General features: G+C 38.1%; 1 protein-coding gene across 1 annotated transcript in view; it reads right to left on the reverse strand.

The window, feature by feature from the left end:
* ANXA3 (annexin A3) overlaps window positions 1-15870 on the reverse strand; it is a 61930-nt gene that overhangs the window by 3794 nt on the left and 42266 nt on the right. Inside the window, exons 10-12 of the mRNA XM_044766203.2 lie at window positions 15403-15498; window positions 11464-11522; window positions 9082-9204 (exon numbers count right to left, since the gene is read on the reverse strand). Of these exons, the coding sequence (XP_044622138.1) occupies window positions 9082-9204; window positions 11464-11522; window positions 15403-15498 (278 nt within the window). The remainder of the gene's footprint in view (window positions 1-9081; window positions 9205-11463; window positions 11523-15402; window positions 15499-15870) is intronic.

The following is a 15870-nucleotide window of genomic DNA, read 5'->3' on the forward strand; positions in this document are numbered from 1 at the left end:
GCCCCATGGCCAAGTGGTTGAGTTTGCGTGCTCCCCTTTGGCAGCCCAGGGTTTCGCCAGTTTGGATCCTGGGCATGGACATGGCACCGCTCATCAAGCCATGCTGAGGTGGCACCCCACAAGCCACAACAAGAAGGACCCACAACTAAAAATATGCAACTATGTACTGGGGGGCTTTGGGGAGAAAAAGGAAAAATAAAATCTTGAAAAAAATTAAATGGGGAGAAATTCCTTGACTATCTAGATCATTTCCAGATAAGACAAAATAGTAAGATATTAATTACTAAACATAGGTTTATCTATTTTTGGCTTCTTATTACAGAAAAAGGAAAAGGTGTTTGGGTCTATTAATGAACATGTCTTGTGGCACATTAAAAAATGTATGCTATGAGAAAATACATGTTTTCATTAAAAGAAGGTATAAGGAATAGAGATTTTCTTGTTCAGAAAGTAAACCTGTCCTAAAGTAAAATTGGTTGTCGGAAAGAAGAAAGAACAAATTCTGAAAGTAAAAAAGAAAGTTATAGAAGGCTTGTGGAAGAGGAACTCTTGAGAAAAGAGTTTTGTGCATGGTCGAGTTGGCTAAGATTGGAATGAATTTAATCAAGCAAATTAGTTTTAGTATCAGAAGTGAGCTGGTGCAATTGAGAATTTAATTTTCTCTCTGTTATAAAGACAAGGTTTCTTAGGCTTTTAGTCTGCTCTTGATAAAGAGATTACGAAAGGTTGTTCTTTATTTTTGAGTAATTTGCCTAAAAGGCAGGGACTTTATGTTTTATCAGAATAATTTCCTGTGCTTTAGGTTAAAAGGTGAATCTTTTCTACTAAAAAGAGATAGGTTTTGCAGCTATGTAACCTTCTATATTTGTCTTTGAAATCTTTTTGGCACTTTGGTTAAATAGATAATTGAATATTAAGTTTCATAATGATCAGTGATCCTATTTAGGCAAATATTTTAAACCCTTCTTTGATATTTTTGACAAACTTCCCCAAATCAGATTCTAAATGAATTGTTTTTGGTTTTGGTTTTTTGACCTCCAGCTAACTTTGGGATTTTTCAGAGGATCTCTGAAACATCTCAAAAAATTTATTCTTTCTCCTTATAGAAAGAGGGATATTAAACTAATTAGGCTTATCTGATATGTTAACTTACATGGAAAGCAATGTCAAATAAGAAATAACATTAAGCCTTCTTTATGTTATGTCTTTATATGCTATAAGAGTTCCAGAAATTCTGTGAAATTCCTGGAAATCTAATTATGTCCTGGTATAAAATGTTATCTGTTATCAAAATTGAGGCTCACACTAAAGGGACTGAACCCAATATCAGAAGAACGCCTGAGCTGATTTTCATGTAAAAGCAGCAACAACAGAATTTACAAAGATTGGCATATGTGAATAAAGTCCCTTCTGCCTCTGCAAAGAATAGCCCCTCATTGCCAGACTTTTGCTATCCTGATGTCCTTGTAACATGGCAACAGTCTGCTCCTGAATCAGAAAAATTAAGATGGGCAAACAGCTGTAAATTAAACAGTTGAGGCTCTGGGTAACCTAAGATGGCCACTTGGCTCTTCCTGGCTCCCTGGCAAACCCCATTTTTCATTTTTTTACATTCCTTCACCACCATAGTGCATTAAGAGAAGCTATTTCCATCCTCAGAGGCCTCACAGCTCCTCCCTCTGTGTCTTTCGAGCACCTGCAGCAAGATTTCACTCAACTGTTACTTAGTATGCTTTATTAATACGTTCTTGTTATTATATATATGTTCTCTGACTGGGTTAAACAGTTCCCTTGCCACAATGCTGATGCCCTCACAGTGGCAAAGAAACTGCTAGAAAATGTGTTTCCCACTTGGAGAATACCTTCCACAGTCTCCAGTAATCAAGGCACCTGCTTCACTGGGCTAATCATATGAGCCTTAACGAAAACCTTTCAAACTTCTGTTATCACCGCTCCTATCACCTTCAATCCTCAGGTAAAGTGGAGAAACTAATGGAAAAACTGGATTCAAGCAGAAGAAATATTAAATTACATGGGACTACATGAACTGAGGAGAATGCTCTAATGTTTTGTTTTTCCAGATTTAAAGAAATCTTTTCTCTTAAACTATCAACAATTTGGTAAGACATACCTTTGTGAACAAAGATGAAATATTTACTTTTCTCCCTTCTTGATCCCTCCAGAATTCAGAAATTCTCAGTGAATATTCTTATTTTCACTTATATGAATAATCAGGCCAAGTTTTTAATATAAACAAATTAGTTTTACTGTGACTATCTTTTGTAAAAACTGACGGTAATTGTAGAAAGAAAAATTATGTTTGCACCTCTGCAGATATTAAATTCTAGTCTTGTTAATTGTCTTAGAGGTTTGTTATATACCTGTAGCCTGGACTCTCCTGTCCTAAGGTATTGTCTTTGGTCTCACCGACTGTTTGCAGTACCTCTTTGAAAAACATAAACTAATTCCACATGAGACAGTCACGAGCAGATAAGTGTCTACTGGTGTACAACCTTCTGCTGATCCCTTGCGGTCTTATGCTTGTTTGACCAGCTACTATAAATCTCCAATGTCTTATGCTCAAACCTATCATTAATAGGTTAAAGAAGCTTACGGATTCCAATTTAAAGGATTCTATGGGTGACAGTCTACAACCTGGTGACTGGGTATTCTGGAAGCATCATCAGAGGAAGACAGCCCTTGAGCCCCAATGGAAAAGATCTTACCAAGTCCTCCTGACCACTGACAGTGCTACAGAACTAGAAGGAACTGCAGACTCTGTGTCCCTTTTGGGTACACCTTTGTGCATGATTACTACAGGGAACCATGGGCTTACGAATGTTGAGACGGCTGGTATATAGCGAGACATATGCCATACTAGTGGATTACTATTGGAATTTTGCTATGTGTACTTGTATTTACACCTCTTACACTACTACTCACTCAGATCTGCTCTAAAACTTCCACAAACACCAAGATTAGCATCACCGACGGACTAAAATGATAGATAAGGCTTGTACCCGAAACTCCAGGTAACTGGACGAAATTATGCCTTTTAGGATACCATAATATTCCATTTCAAGTTCTTATTAAAGAAAAAAACCCATCCACAATCTCATAGGTCTAGGTGACAACTGGCAACCCCCTTTTTACACCCCATCTATTCTCCATTGATTAGCATTGCCAAAGGCTTTGTCCCTTGGATTGTTGCTGTTCATGATGACTTGCTCATAAAAAAATTTTATCCCTAACCATGGCTAAACTGACAAATTCTACAACTCAAGCCTTGGCTCAACACAACAATCCCTGGATTCCCTACTGAGAGTTGTATTCGATAATCGAATGGCACTCGACTGTCTCCTTGCAGAACAGCCTAGCAACTGTGCCACAGCCCACTCCTCTTGCTGTACCTGGATCAACTCTTCTGGTGAAGGTGAGTTGGGATTTGGAAAAATTAAAAATAGCACAGACTTTCTCTGGTCCAACGTCTTCTAATGACACCTGGTTCCCTACTGATGTTTTCAGCTGGCCTCCTTCAGGTATAGGTGCTTGGAAAAGATCAGGACTTAAGTATTGTTTATGATTACTATTGGAATTTTGCTATGTGTTCTTGTATTTAAACTTCTTATGCTACTACTCACTGAGACCTGCTCTAGAACTGCTACAAACACCAAGATGAGAGTCACTCAGTGTATTGAAATGATAGATAAGGCTTGTACCTGAAACTTCAGGTAACTGGATGAAATTCCAGGGCAAGAAAACTGCCTAAGAGTCATTTCCTAACCACCTCCTTGTTGCTCAAATGTGGCCTAACCCTTATGACACTGACTCCTTGGAATCACCCTTGGAAAAGGAAAAAAAAAAAAAACCCACGTTCCCCCTAACGTGGGAAATGACTTTCTGGGACAGGTCCATCCCAGCGATGTGCGACTAAACAAATCTACGGTTCATCAGTGATGCTCTCAGAGAAAGATCACAATCAAAAGGAGGAAAATGTGAAACAGAATGGAGTCACTTACATCGAAGGACTTTAAAATGGAGCTGGGGGGCCGTTAAGGAAATGGGTCTTATGTATGTCCTCATTGGGCAGAATATGAACTTTTGAACTGAGTGAAGACAAATATTCTGAGAACACTGCAACTCGTCACAGTGATGGACTTTTGCCTCCCTCTAGCTAGCATTAAATCAATTATGTTTAGCCAAGATTAGCTTTCTGCTGACAACCCCAATTAACGTTCTTTGTAACGCAAACCTCCCCTCTTTGCTTTTAAAAATCCCTGATTTTTACTCCCTACCAGGACACTCTTTGGGTTTCTATCTGAATCTACAGTTCTTTGATCCCAAAATAAGGGCCTCTTTTGCTCTCATTTTGGCTCTTTATTTTTAGGTTAACAAAACTAAAGCTTTAATAATAACTAATATTTATCAAACACTTGCTATTCTAAGGTTAACTACTTTTATACTTATAATAATTCTATGCAGTAGGTACCATGAGTCTCTCCATTTAACAGGTAAGTATAAGGTGAAAAACAGAGGTTAGGAAACATGCCCCAAATCATATAGAGAATAAGAGACAGGATTCAAACTCAGATAGCCTGGCCTCTTAACATCCTACTATACTGCCTGACTTAAGAAAGTGAAATGAACTACATCCCCAAAAAGTCTGTTTCTCAGTTCCTTTTGCCTAGGCTTGCCAAAAAAGATCTTGGTTCAGAAATGATATCATGTGAGATTGAGGGTTAAAGTAAAAAGATGCCATGTTTCCTGTGCAAAAGAGGTCAAACTGTTGCATAGCATTGAAGGTAAAATTTGGCTTTTAACCTAGATTGCCTAAAATCCTCGTGTTATTCTTATTTTATTCAAGGCAACTCAAGCAGTGAGTACATCTTATCACTTAAGTTTCACATTGGGATAAATATTAGAGTAAGAGGGAATCTAAAGGAGGCAATGAAAAAGGGTTGTTTAGAGAAGAGGCTAAGCATTATTTTCATAAAAAGACACAATAGGCTTTAATATATACTCTTCTGTTTTATAGAGATTTCATTTCTTCCCCTATTGGTTTTCCTAAGTCTTGCTCGGCCACATGTAATAATCTCTCAAACTGCCGACAAGTCAACAATGCTCTAGCTTTTTAGAAAAAGAGCTCCCTCTAGCCACGGCTGATCAAAGCTGTAAACAATGACCAAGAGTTCTATCAGTCAGTTGACAAAACACACCCAACTAGCTTAACACAGAGCTATGCGTAAAATTCTGAACAACTACAGACACTAAACAGATGTTTGTCCTTTTCTGTACCCTTATGCCTTAGCTATTCTATTTATATAGCATTTTATAAATTTCATTATCACAAAAAAGTTAATATATTTTCAAAACCTTTGAACATAATTCATGCCTTCCTAATTAGGTCACATTAATTGTTCATAAGAAACTAACTGAATGTTTTTGTTGGCCTGTTTTTAACAGTAGTACCAGTGGTGCTCTCTTCTCCCAACTTTGATTGCATCTTTTACTGTCTACATTTAATCTGTCCTGCCAATTATTTTTTTGCATTTTTTAAAAAAGTTATTCCTTTTTCCATTCTGACCACAACAAATCTACTCTAGGCTCTCATCTGTTGTCACTAGTTTCCTGGACTCTAGATCTTCAATCTGTATTCTCCAAGGTGTTAATTCTTATTGTTTTGTAAATCAAGTCCAATGACCACCACATCCATTAAGCAAGTAGCCCTTACTTATCCCCTAAGTAGTTCTGGCTTTTCTTCCTTCCTCCCTGGCATCTCCACCTTTGTCTTCTCTGCAGGCCTATCTTCTGTTATCCCCACATTAATTGTTACTAGTGCTTAAATCTCAATTTTAAGCTTTCTTCTCTTCTCAATCTATATTTTCTCCCTGGAGGATTTTCATCCACATCCAAGAATTCCCTAACATAACTGACTCTAAAAATATATTTCATACCCTGAGCTACTGACTCAACATCTCCACGTATATGTTTCAAAGACATCTCAAACTCAACACACGCAAACCAAACTCATGAACTTTCTCCTCCATTCCCAAAGAAGAAAAAAAAAACCCACCTAAAACCTGACCCTCTTTTAGGGAATGGCACCACTATCTGTTTCCCAAGTTAGAAACCTAGGAATCATCCTTGATACCTTCTTTCCCTTACTCCTCACACCAAGATGTCACTCCAAGTCCCTTAAGTTTGAACTCCTCCAGATCTTTTGAGCCCTTGCTCTTTCCTCTCTTTGCATTACCAGAAGCTTTGCACTGCTACTTGGCATTACGGTCATACCTACTCTAATATGACTAATATAATAGCTTATCACCCTACCTTATGTCCAATTCATTCTCCACAGTCATAGGGATCTTTTCAAAATGTACTTCTGACCATGACACTGTACTTAAAATCTTTCCACGGTCTTCCATTGTTCTTAAGCTAAAGACAAAATCCTTAATCATTGTCCTGTGTGATCCGGTCCTTCCAGTCTCATTTGTCATTATGTTTCTTCCACCAGGAGGTCTTCCCATTTGCAAGTATGTTTGTTAGAATACTCTACTGACTCTCACCCAACCCCCACGACCTTTGTCTTGTTAATGCCTTGTAATCCAAATGTCTAAGCCTTTACTATAGGCCAAATCCTCCTATTATATAATCTTATAACACAATATCTCTTTCCTTTACATTGTACATATATGTACATTATTATACATAATATAGTTGTAATTTTACATTTATTTGTAATTCCATAAGGACAGGAAACCTTTTTTTCTTTGCTTATAATTGTAACCCTGAGGCTGGCACATAATACGCATTCAGTAAATGTTTTTAATTGAATTAATGAAATGCAAATTCCGTAATCTCCAAGCTCTCTTTTTTTTTCCCTTTTTTTTTTTTTTGAGGAAGATTAGCCCTGAGCTAACTGCTGCCAATCCTCCTCTTTTTGCTGAGGAAGACTGGCCCTGAGCTAACATCCATGCCCATCTTCCTCTACTTTATATGTGGGATGCCTACCACAGCATGGCGCGCCAAGCGGTGCCATGTCCGCACCTGTGATATGAACCGGCGAACTCCAGGCCACCAAGGCGAAACGTGTGAACTTAACCACTGCACCACCGGGCTGGCCCCTCCAAGCTCTCTTTCAAGTGAATTCATCTTGCCACTCAGATTTTATTTTTCAATATTCCCCAAGGTAGACTCCCTAATCAAGTGTCTTATTACTTCTTTCCCTCATACTTCTTACCATACATATATGTCTCCTTTGAGACTCTGCTGACCAGCATAGCACCTGGCCCACAGGAGACACTCAACACATGCTTATTAACCTGAAAGGCAGGCTCAACACCTTTTCCTTAAGAAATATTCCCTATCTAATCCCAAACTTCTTTGACTTGCAATTCTTATATTACTATTCTTTGCACCCCACAATCTAGTATTAATTGTTTGTTGTTTCATATTATTATCTCCTAATTGTTTTATTTATGTTCATCTCAAGTCTCCATACAGATTATGAATTAATTGAGGGTGGCTACTATGTTTTCCCCTAAAGAACCTGGAACTGTGCTATTTATTAAATAAGCACTTAATTTATTGATCAAAGAAATCTACCAAAAAGTATAATTTCATCCAAATTTTCTATTAATATCTTATTATTAAGTAATGAGATACACATTTGTTTTTCACCCACCTTCTTCCTCTCCTTCTCCAAAAAGGTGTTAATGAGCAGAGAAATGTCTAAACCATAGGAAAGAAGAGGAAGACAGAACCAAAGGCTGGGATGATACACAAAACAGAACTCTAGCTCCTGCATCACAGAAATGTAACCATCGAAAAGATCCCATTCATCAGTATGGAAAATGTAATGAGGTTACTTAATCATGTACGTTAGGTGGAAGAAATGAAGAAACCTAATATAATTTTAAATTACAAACTGAACTCTTAAGCAATGGATTTTTCTTTTCTATAAAGATACACATAGTTTAAATGTTTCCTAATACAATAAGCCTCAATCACCGAGACCACTGAGGGAGGGAGAGCGACTGGTTAATTTAATTTTCTGGTTTGCTGAGGGTGAACCAAAGGCCCTCTTGGTGTTTCAACCTTGTTACTGGCAATCTTTATACAATGTATGAGCCTACTTTTCTGCCTTAGTAAGTACAATATGATTAACGTTATTGAATCTGCCTCTGTTGATTGAAACCATTGTAATGTGTCAGGATCGATTCAAACTGCATTGAGAGTGAGCAGTTGATGAAATCTGTGCTAAGTCCCAGGCACAGTCCGAGAGGTGCCTTTCTGAATAACTTTCCAACGCCTTCTTAGGCATGCATCTCTTTCTGCAAAGGTTTAGCGCAAAAACAAAAGATGGGGGGGAGGGAAAAAAAGAAGAATTTGGTGAATGAGTCTAGTTGACTGATTGATGTGCAAATGGAAGTCAATTGGTAATATTTACCAAAATTACAAATGTATTTACATCTGTCTCAGCAATCCTACCTACTTATGAGAATTTATCCCTCAGATACACTTGTACCTTATGAAATTGTGTATGTATATTGCAGCATTGTTTGTAACAGTGAGAAACCGAAAACATTTGTTGATGTGGTGGGTATAAACATACAAATAATGGAATGATATGCAGCTGTTAAAAAGAATGAGAAATCTTCCTATATATTGAAATGAAAAGAACTCCATGCTATCTTGAGTGAAACAAAAAGGAAAATTAAAATATGTATTCTTCTTTCCTTCTACTGTCATAAAGAAAAACTGAAATAAGTAAAATACTGTAATATGAAAAATACATAAACAACTTGCAAATGCAATTCACAAAAGAAGAAAAATTAGCGGCCACTAAACCTAAAGAAAAATGTTGAGTGTCTATTATGCGCCTGGGATTTTAGAGCTGAAAAATAATCACTACCTTTAAGGGACATTTTGTTATTACTATTTTAAACTCAGAAAACACATTTACACATTGACAAGGGGAAAGAAATCTGTCATATATCACCATGTTTCAAGGACAACAAGGGAAAGACGACGGGTAGAGAAAAGCAAAATGTGTTCTGCTATTTTTAAAAAGAGACTTACTTTAATTGCTGAATATAAGGAATAGCCATAATGCTTCTTAAACTCTGCTCGAATGTCCAAAAGGTCAATTTCTGACCTGGAAACCATTATTCGGTTCAGAGTAAACTCATCAGTTCCAGCACCCTGTTAAGAAATACAAGTGTCCACAATGCAAATCTCAATTGTCACAAAAAATACAGATCTATGTTTATAGGAAATAGATAATGGTGCACAAGATATTCAACCACAGTGACTCTTCTTCACTCATTTATCATCAAACTTCATCATTCATTTATTCGAGAAATATTTATTGAGCACTTCTTACTCTGTGCCATCACCATGCCAAATGCTGAAAACAGAGATGAGATACCCTTGTTAAGCTTTCAATTTTGTAAAGGACACAGGCAAGAAAATAAGCCATTAGAATATAATCTGACATATGGGAACTATTGGGTACTATGAGAGAATATGTTGGGAGGCCTAAAATAGATCAAGGATGACAGTGGCCCCATGGCCGAGTGGTTAAATTTGTGTGCTCTGCTGCGGTAGCCCAGGATTTTGCCGGTTCGGATCCTGGGCACGGACACGGCACCACTCTTCAGGCCATGCTGAGGTGGCATCCCACATGCCACAACTAGAAGGACCCACAACTAAAAATATACAACTATGTACCAGGGGGGTTTGGGGAGAAAAAGGAAAAAGAAATAAAATCTTAAAAAAAAAAAAAGATCAAGGATTAGGAAAGGTTTGTCCCAGAAAGTGGTATTTAAGCTGGGGCCTAAATAATCAGCCAGAGAAAGAAGGGGTGGGGTTCATAGAGAGAGGAAAAAAATGTTCCCACAGAAGAAACAGCATGTGTGAAGGTTTAGGGCAAGTAAGAATGCCGCATTCAAAGATACATAAATAATGAGGAGGAACAGCAAGTAATGGATCTGGAACGGCCAGATCTTGCAAACCGTGAAATGAATTTCTGACTTTCTCCCAAGTGTGGAGAACTATCGCAATCTGTTAAACAGTTGACTATTGAAATCAGATGGAACTTGTAGTTTCAGAAGGTCCCTTTGGCAGCAGTAGAAAGAATGGATTGCAGGGCAAGAGTGGGATGAAGATAACAGGATAAGACTAGAAGCTTTGGGACAATCTGGAGGTGGCTGTGTAACCAAAAAGAGACAATGATGACCTGACCTAGAATAATGGCAGTAGGGATGAAGAAAATGGGTAAATTTAGAAGCTGGTGTAAAGGTAGACTGCCAAAACTTGATATATCATTTGAGGGGAATGAAGGAGAGAGAGAAATGCAAAATTTCTACTTGAGTAGTTAGGTGGATATGGACACTTCATTTATTCATTCATTCAACAAATGCTTATTGAGCACCTACTCTATGCCAGGCATTGTTCCACAGACTGTGCACATGGTAGTGAACAACACATATTATATGTCTATCCTCACAGAGTTTACATTCTAATGGATGGAGATGGACAGTAAAGAAAATTAACAAATTGTTTAAGTAAACAGTCATAAGAACTACAGAATGGAGTGTGACGGAAAGGGAGCCAATGGACCTATGCAGTCAAAGACCTCTTCCAGGGGATGACATTTGATGAGAAGGAGCCAGCCATAGGTCGATGTGGGAGAGGTGCATTCCAGCAGAGAGGACCACAAATGCAAAGACTTGGATGTGGGAAGAGACTTGGCATCGTCAAGGAACACAAAGGAGGCTAAGGTGGCTGAGGCACATGAATGAGGATGGGGAGGAATGGTACAACTTCACAGTTCAAGGTTAGTTCCTGTTGGGGCTGTCCACCGAGGTGACTGAACACAGGACAGGGAACAGTGTGGGGTGGGAGGTGAGGCGAGGGAAATGATATGTTTATTTTGGATATAACTGTGAAGGTGCATGTGGACTTCTATAGGAAATGTGCAGTAAAGAAACTGAAGTAAGCATCTTCTGTGCGCCAGGCCCATTGTGAGAGTCTGAAGATAAAGAGCAAGAAAAACTGCTGTACTCACGCAGCACACCATCTAGCAGTGACAAGAGACAAGAAAACACAGGGTTTCTATATCATGAAAGGCTGGTGACTCAGCTTCGTTTATTTTAAGTAAGGCAGCTTGAGAGGCCACAGAACCTAATGGGTCAAGTTTAAGGTTTGGTATTCTAAAACAGGTTCTACTGCCTATTCTTACCGTGAAGTGGGGGAAATAATTTAGTCAACACTTCACTGTACCTATCTCTATAATGACCATCATGATCATTATCAACCTATCAGACAAATTAGTAGGCAAATTAGCTACAATAGAGAACTCATCAAAGTGGAAAAGAAATATGAAAATCCATCAATATTAAGCAATGTTTACACTCTCCTTGGGGAAGCTGAGAATGTGTATGATATTTCCAAACCAACCTTCAGAGCTTGATGCAGTCTTCCAGCTAAAAAGGCAGGCATGTTCCTTGCACAGTGAACTGTTATAAAAAGCAGAGTAACGTTCAGTTTCATTTAATAGAAATTGAGTTAATCTACAGTAATATGTCTTTTAAAACAAATTCTTTGGCCAGCTATACCACTCTACCCCTCCCCACTACTAGCTTTTATTCAGAATGAAAGAATGGATATTTAACCTGAATTTCAAAGCCTTATATCGGTTATATTTGTACAGAACCGTAGCCCAGTAATTATCTGTAGCCGTGGGGAAAATAAAATTACCTGCCAAAGAAACTCCCACAGAAGCTGACTCATCTCCAGATCCCAGACACACCAACACCTACTCTTACATTGATGGCTCCCTAGGGTGTACTATCGCACTGTTCTAACATCTTCCACTGCTGATGAGTAGCTTGGGTCTAGAGGCTGCAGAGATGTTGCTCCAAATAACTCATTAGGTAGAAGGGGCACCGGAGTTCAACTTAAAACCAAATTTTCCAATGGAAAGATTTTCTCTTAAGTGACTGGATTAGAATTTATAGGCTGGTTAGAGTAATTAAGTTAGAACCAGTACCTGCGATCTAAATTCAGTCACCAAAAAAAATACTTCAATCTTTCAACTCTTTATTTTGAAATAACAAGTAAAGCAGAAATAAAACAAGAAAAAGGAAATTGGCAAAAACATGAGTTTAAAAAAAAATTTTCTTTTAAATTAATTATCCTTTAAATAAAGTGAAAATAGCCAGGAAATAGAAAAGTCTGTAGAGACTAAACCTATTTATTGCAACACAATTACTTTTATAATCTTAAATCTGATCTATAGGTAGGAATCTGACCAAAAGTGAGTGAATTTTATAATGAATTTTGGAGATCAGAACAAGAATATGTGGCTTTCTCATAGTGGCTTACAGGCTCTCTTAAGGAAAGCGAAAAGGCCTTTGGTTTGTGTTAAGTGACGTGAGGGAAATAGGAGGAGAAATGTACTAGAAACTCAAACATGGAATGTGGGACAAACACAAAAACTGTTAGATGTGAAGTTGTCTGAGAAGAAACCAACCATCTGAATTGGTACTATCTACTTTTTCTCAAATGCATATTACACAAGTCTTAATAATTTAATCAAAAGTTATTATGCCTACTTGAATCCATTAGGCTTTTCAATCATCTCCCTTTCCCTAAACTAAATCCTTATAGAATGCTTTCTTTTCATAATCCTTTAGCTTGTCCTCTGCTTTATGTTCTTAACCACCAAGTTTGTTCTTCACCTCTGCAAATTTGGGGAAGTGGTGGTATGTGTAGTGGTAAGGAAACTTTCAGTAGCACCCGACATTCTAAGTAGGGAAACTCAGGGAGTCCATGAAAGTTGCCCATTTTTTACCCTCTGTGTTGCCTTGACCAAACTTTAGTCAGGCCTCTCTCCTTCCCCCAGGTCCTTGAACTCTGGCTTGCCCCCAGCCTGAGCAAGCACTAAAATGCAGAACATGCGCCCTTATCAGCTTATCCCAAGAATCACTTGACATGACAAGACACATTTCCTCTCATACCCCAATGATCATGCCCCCATGGTTGTCCAACTTCCCCTTAAACGTTTCTGCCAAGTCTGCTTACCCCTCCCTATAAAAGAAAAGCCTTTTCTCTCTGATTTTGAGATTCTTGCATGTTTCTGAGATCAAAGTGTTCTCCCTATTGACATAGTCTTTTGAATAAAGCCTCTCTCCTTATCTAAGTCCAGATTTGGCAACTAGCAGTGTTCCTATTATGCATGTCTAAGATGGTACAGCACAGATGGTTTTTCATGTCAAAAACTGTGTGTTGACGTACTGTATTAGATTCCTTGCCTATGAGATATCCAGAATAGGCAGATCTATCGACACAGAAAGTAGAATACTGGTTACCAGGGGTTGCGGGGTGACTGCCATTGAGTACAGGGTTTCTTCTGAGGCTGATGAAAATATCCTAAACTTAGTTTGCAGTGATGGTTGCACAACTCCGTGAATACACTAAAAAGCACTGAATTGCACACTTTGAGTGAATTTTATGGTACATGAGTTATATCTCAGTAAAGATATAAAAAAAAAAAAAAGGGATGTATTCCAATGTATTCTACTGGCTGAGATAGAAAATGAAAGTGTGATGTATCTTGAACTTTAAATTAGTTGAATTATAAGGTCTTTCTTTTACTTAATAAAAGAATGTACATTATAGCTCAAATTTAGTGCATAATTCAACGTGTATTTCCAAGAATGCTTCTTAGCTCAATGAGTGAGAGTTCGTACATCTCAATAAAGTTTTCTAAATATTACAGCAGGCAAAGTAACAAGCAGCAAAACTGATGTAAAAATTAACGATATGAAATGGAAAAAAAATTAACTGGTTATATCATTGCCACTGGAACATTCTCAGAACTAATTATGGAGATTCATCTCTATTCCATTTTTTTAACTGAAGAAGAAGGGTTTTTTTTTCTTTCTTGGCCTCTCTTTCAGCAGTTCAGAGTCAACAGTATTTTTTTTTTTGAGCAGCATTTGGATAAAGAACCCTATTCTTGGCGTTGAAGAGAGGATCAGAAGTTAAGTGAAACAACATATGTGGGGACGCCCTGAGAATGGGGCCTGGAACTTAGCGAGTGCTTGCTCCCTGCTGTGTGTTCTGTATTTACTCCAAAATATTTCAGCATACATCATGTGATATACGCATGTTCCAGTCTATGTCTACACTGCAGCACATCAGAGTGGTTGATTAACATCACAGACTGTGGAGTCCACTGCCTGGGTCAGAATCCCAGCTCTATCTCATATTCCCTGGATAACCTGGGGAAGGAACTTCACCTCTTTGTGCCTCAGGTTTACCATCTCTGCCAAGGGGGCACTAATAGTCCCTAATCCATGGGATTGGTATGAGGCTGAAATAAATTGATATTTGTAAAGAGTTTAGCACAGTGCCATGCACATGGAAAGTGCCAGATAAGTGTTTAAAAGTACAATTTGAAGGGTCCTAATTGGGAGTACACCTCCAGAAGTGGTAATTAACATTTGAAAGATGAATCAGAGCCTCACTCCAGAGGAGGCTACCCTTAGACATCGGCTATCTTTATCTCACCAGAGGAGCTATTAATTATGATGATGGATGTTAGAAATGATTTCTCATTGATAAAATGACAAGATGTGTGGAGCAGACGTACTCCTACCGTGGCATTAATGGAGACGAAGGCTGTAGCAAGCCCAATAACCACAGTAGACTAGAGTGGCTTAGGATTCCAAACAATCCTCTGTGTGTACAAGCACTTAATAGATTTTGTTGACTGACTCTGATTAGAAGGGTCACTGAAGCCTGTCTTTGAATAGTGTCTCATTCATTTGAGCGCATCTTTCTTGCAAGGAGTTCTCCAGGTGCCTGACAGGATAGACAGCTGAGCCTTCATTGAGAAGATGGATCAGTTTGTGTAACAATGTTTTTGTCTGCTTGTTAATCCACGTGTCTCTCTGGGAATGGATTCAGTCTTTGACTGACTTTCTTTTTGACATACTCCCTGCTGGCACGGCCAAGGAGGAAACCCATAGTTCTGACCTGGGCCCAACTTTGGGAGGCCGCTGACATCTTCCAAACATAACTAAAAATGGTGAATTACCAAATTGGCTTGGGTCTCAGTTTTCAACAAGGCTTAATAAAAATGCTAGTAGAAATGTAATATTTTCATCTTTCAAGGAGTTTACAATCTAAATTAAAGACCTAAAAAGACAACTTTTTTATGCATCCATTTAAAAATATTTGTTGAGCATATTGTGTGTACCATGGATTGTGCTGGGGCTGCGGGGAACTTAAAGATGGATCAGTCAGGATTCTTACATGAAAGGCACTAACTTTGACATTGATTTAAAACAAGTGCAAGGTAACTCAGTTTGTAAACACTCAAGGGCTTACCTATGGCCAGCAGTAAGTCTTCAAAATGCCCAGATAATTCTCCTTTTATGCTGTCCACAATGTCCTTCTTGCTAATATTTCTGTATTCATCAAATGCTAAAATGCAGACCACAAAAAAATTTGAAGCATCCCAGGTGACCACACTTGAATATATTCCAGTTTTTGATATGATATGCAGCAAATCAAACTGTTAAGTGGCAAGCTCAAAAACTCCTCCTTTAAACCATCAAAATTTGAGCACCGAAGTTTTTTTTTAAGAAAATCATCTACCCTAAAACCTGAACTTCATAGACCGTTTTATTCAATGATCTCTCTCTCTCCTCTCTTCACCACCCATCCCTCTTCCCAGGTCATTAACATCTAAAATAGCCTGAAAGGTTAAATGCTAAATAATTTAGTAAGATGGGCTATTTTTAAATTATAGCATGTGGGAAATAATAGAGTGGTCATTAATCAAATAGGTTTTAT

Source organism: Equus asinus, chromosome 3 (genome assembly GCF_041296235.1).
Source record: "Equus asinus isolate D_3611 breed Donkey chromosome 3, EquAss-T2T_v2, whole genome shotgun sequence".
Taxonomy (NCBI): Eukaryota; Metazoa; Chordata; class Mammalia; order Perissodactyla; family Equidae; genus Equus; species Equus asinus.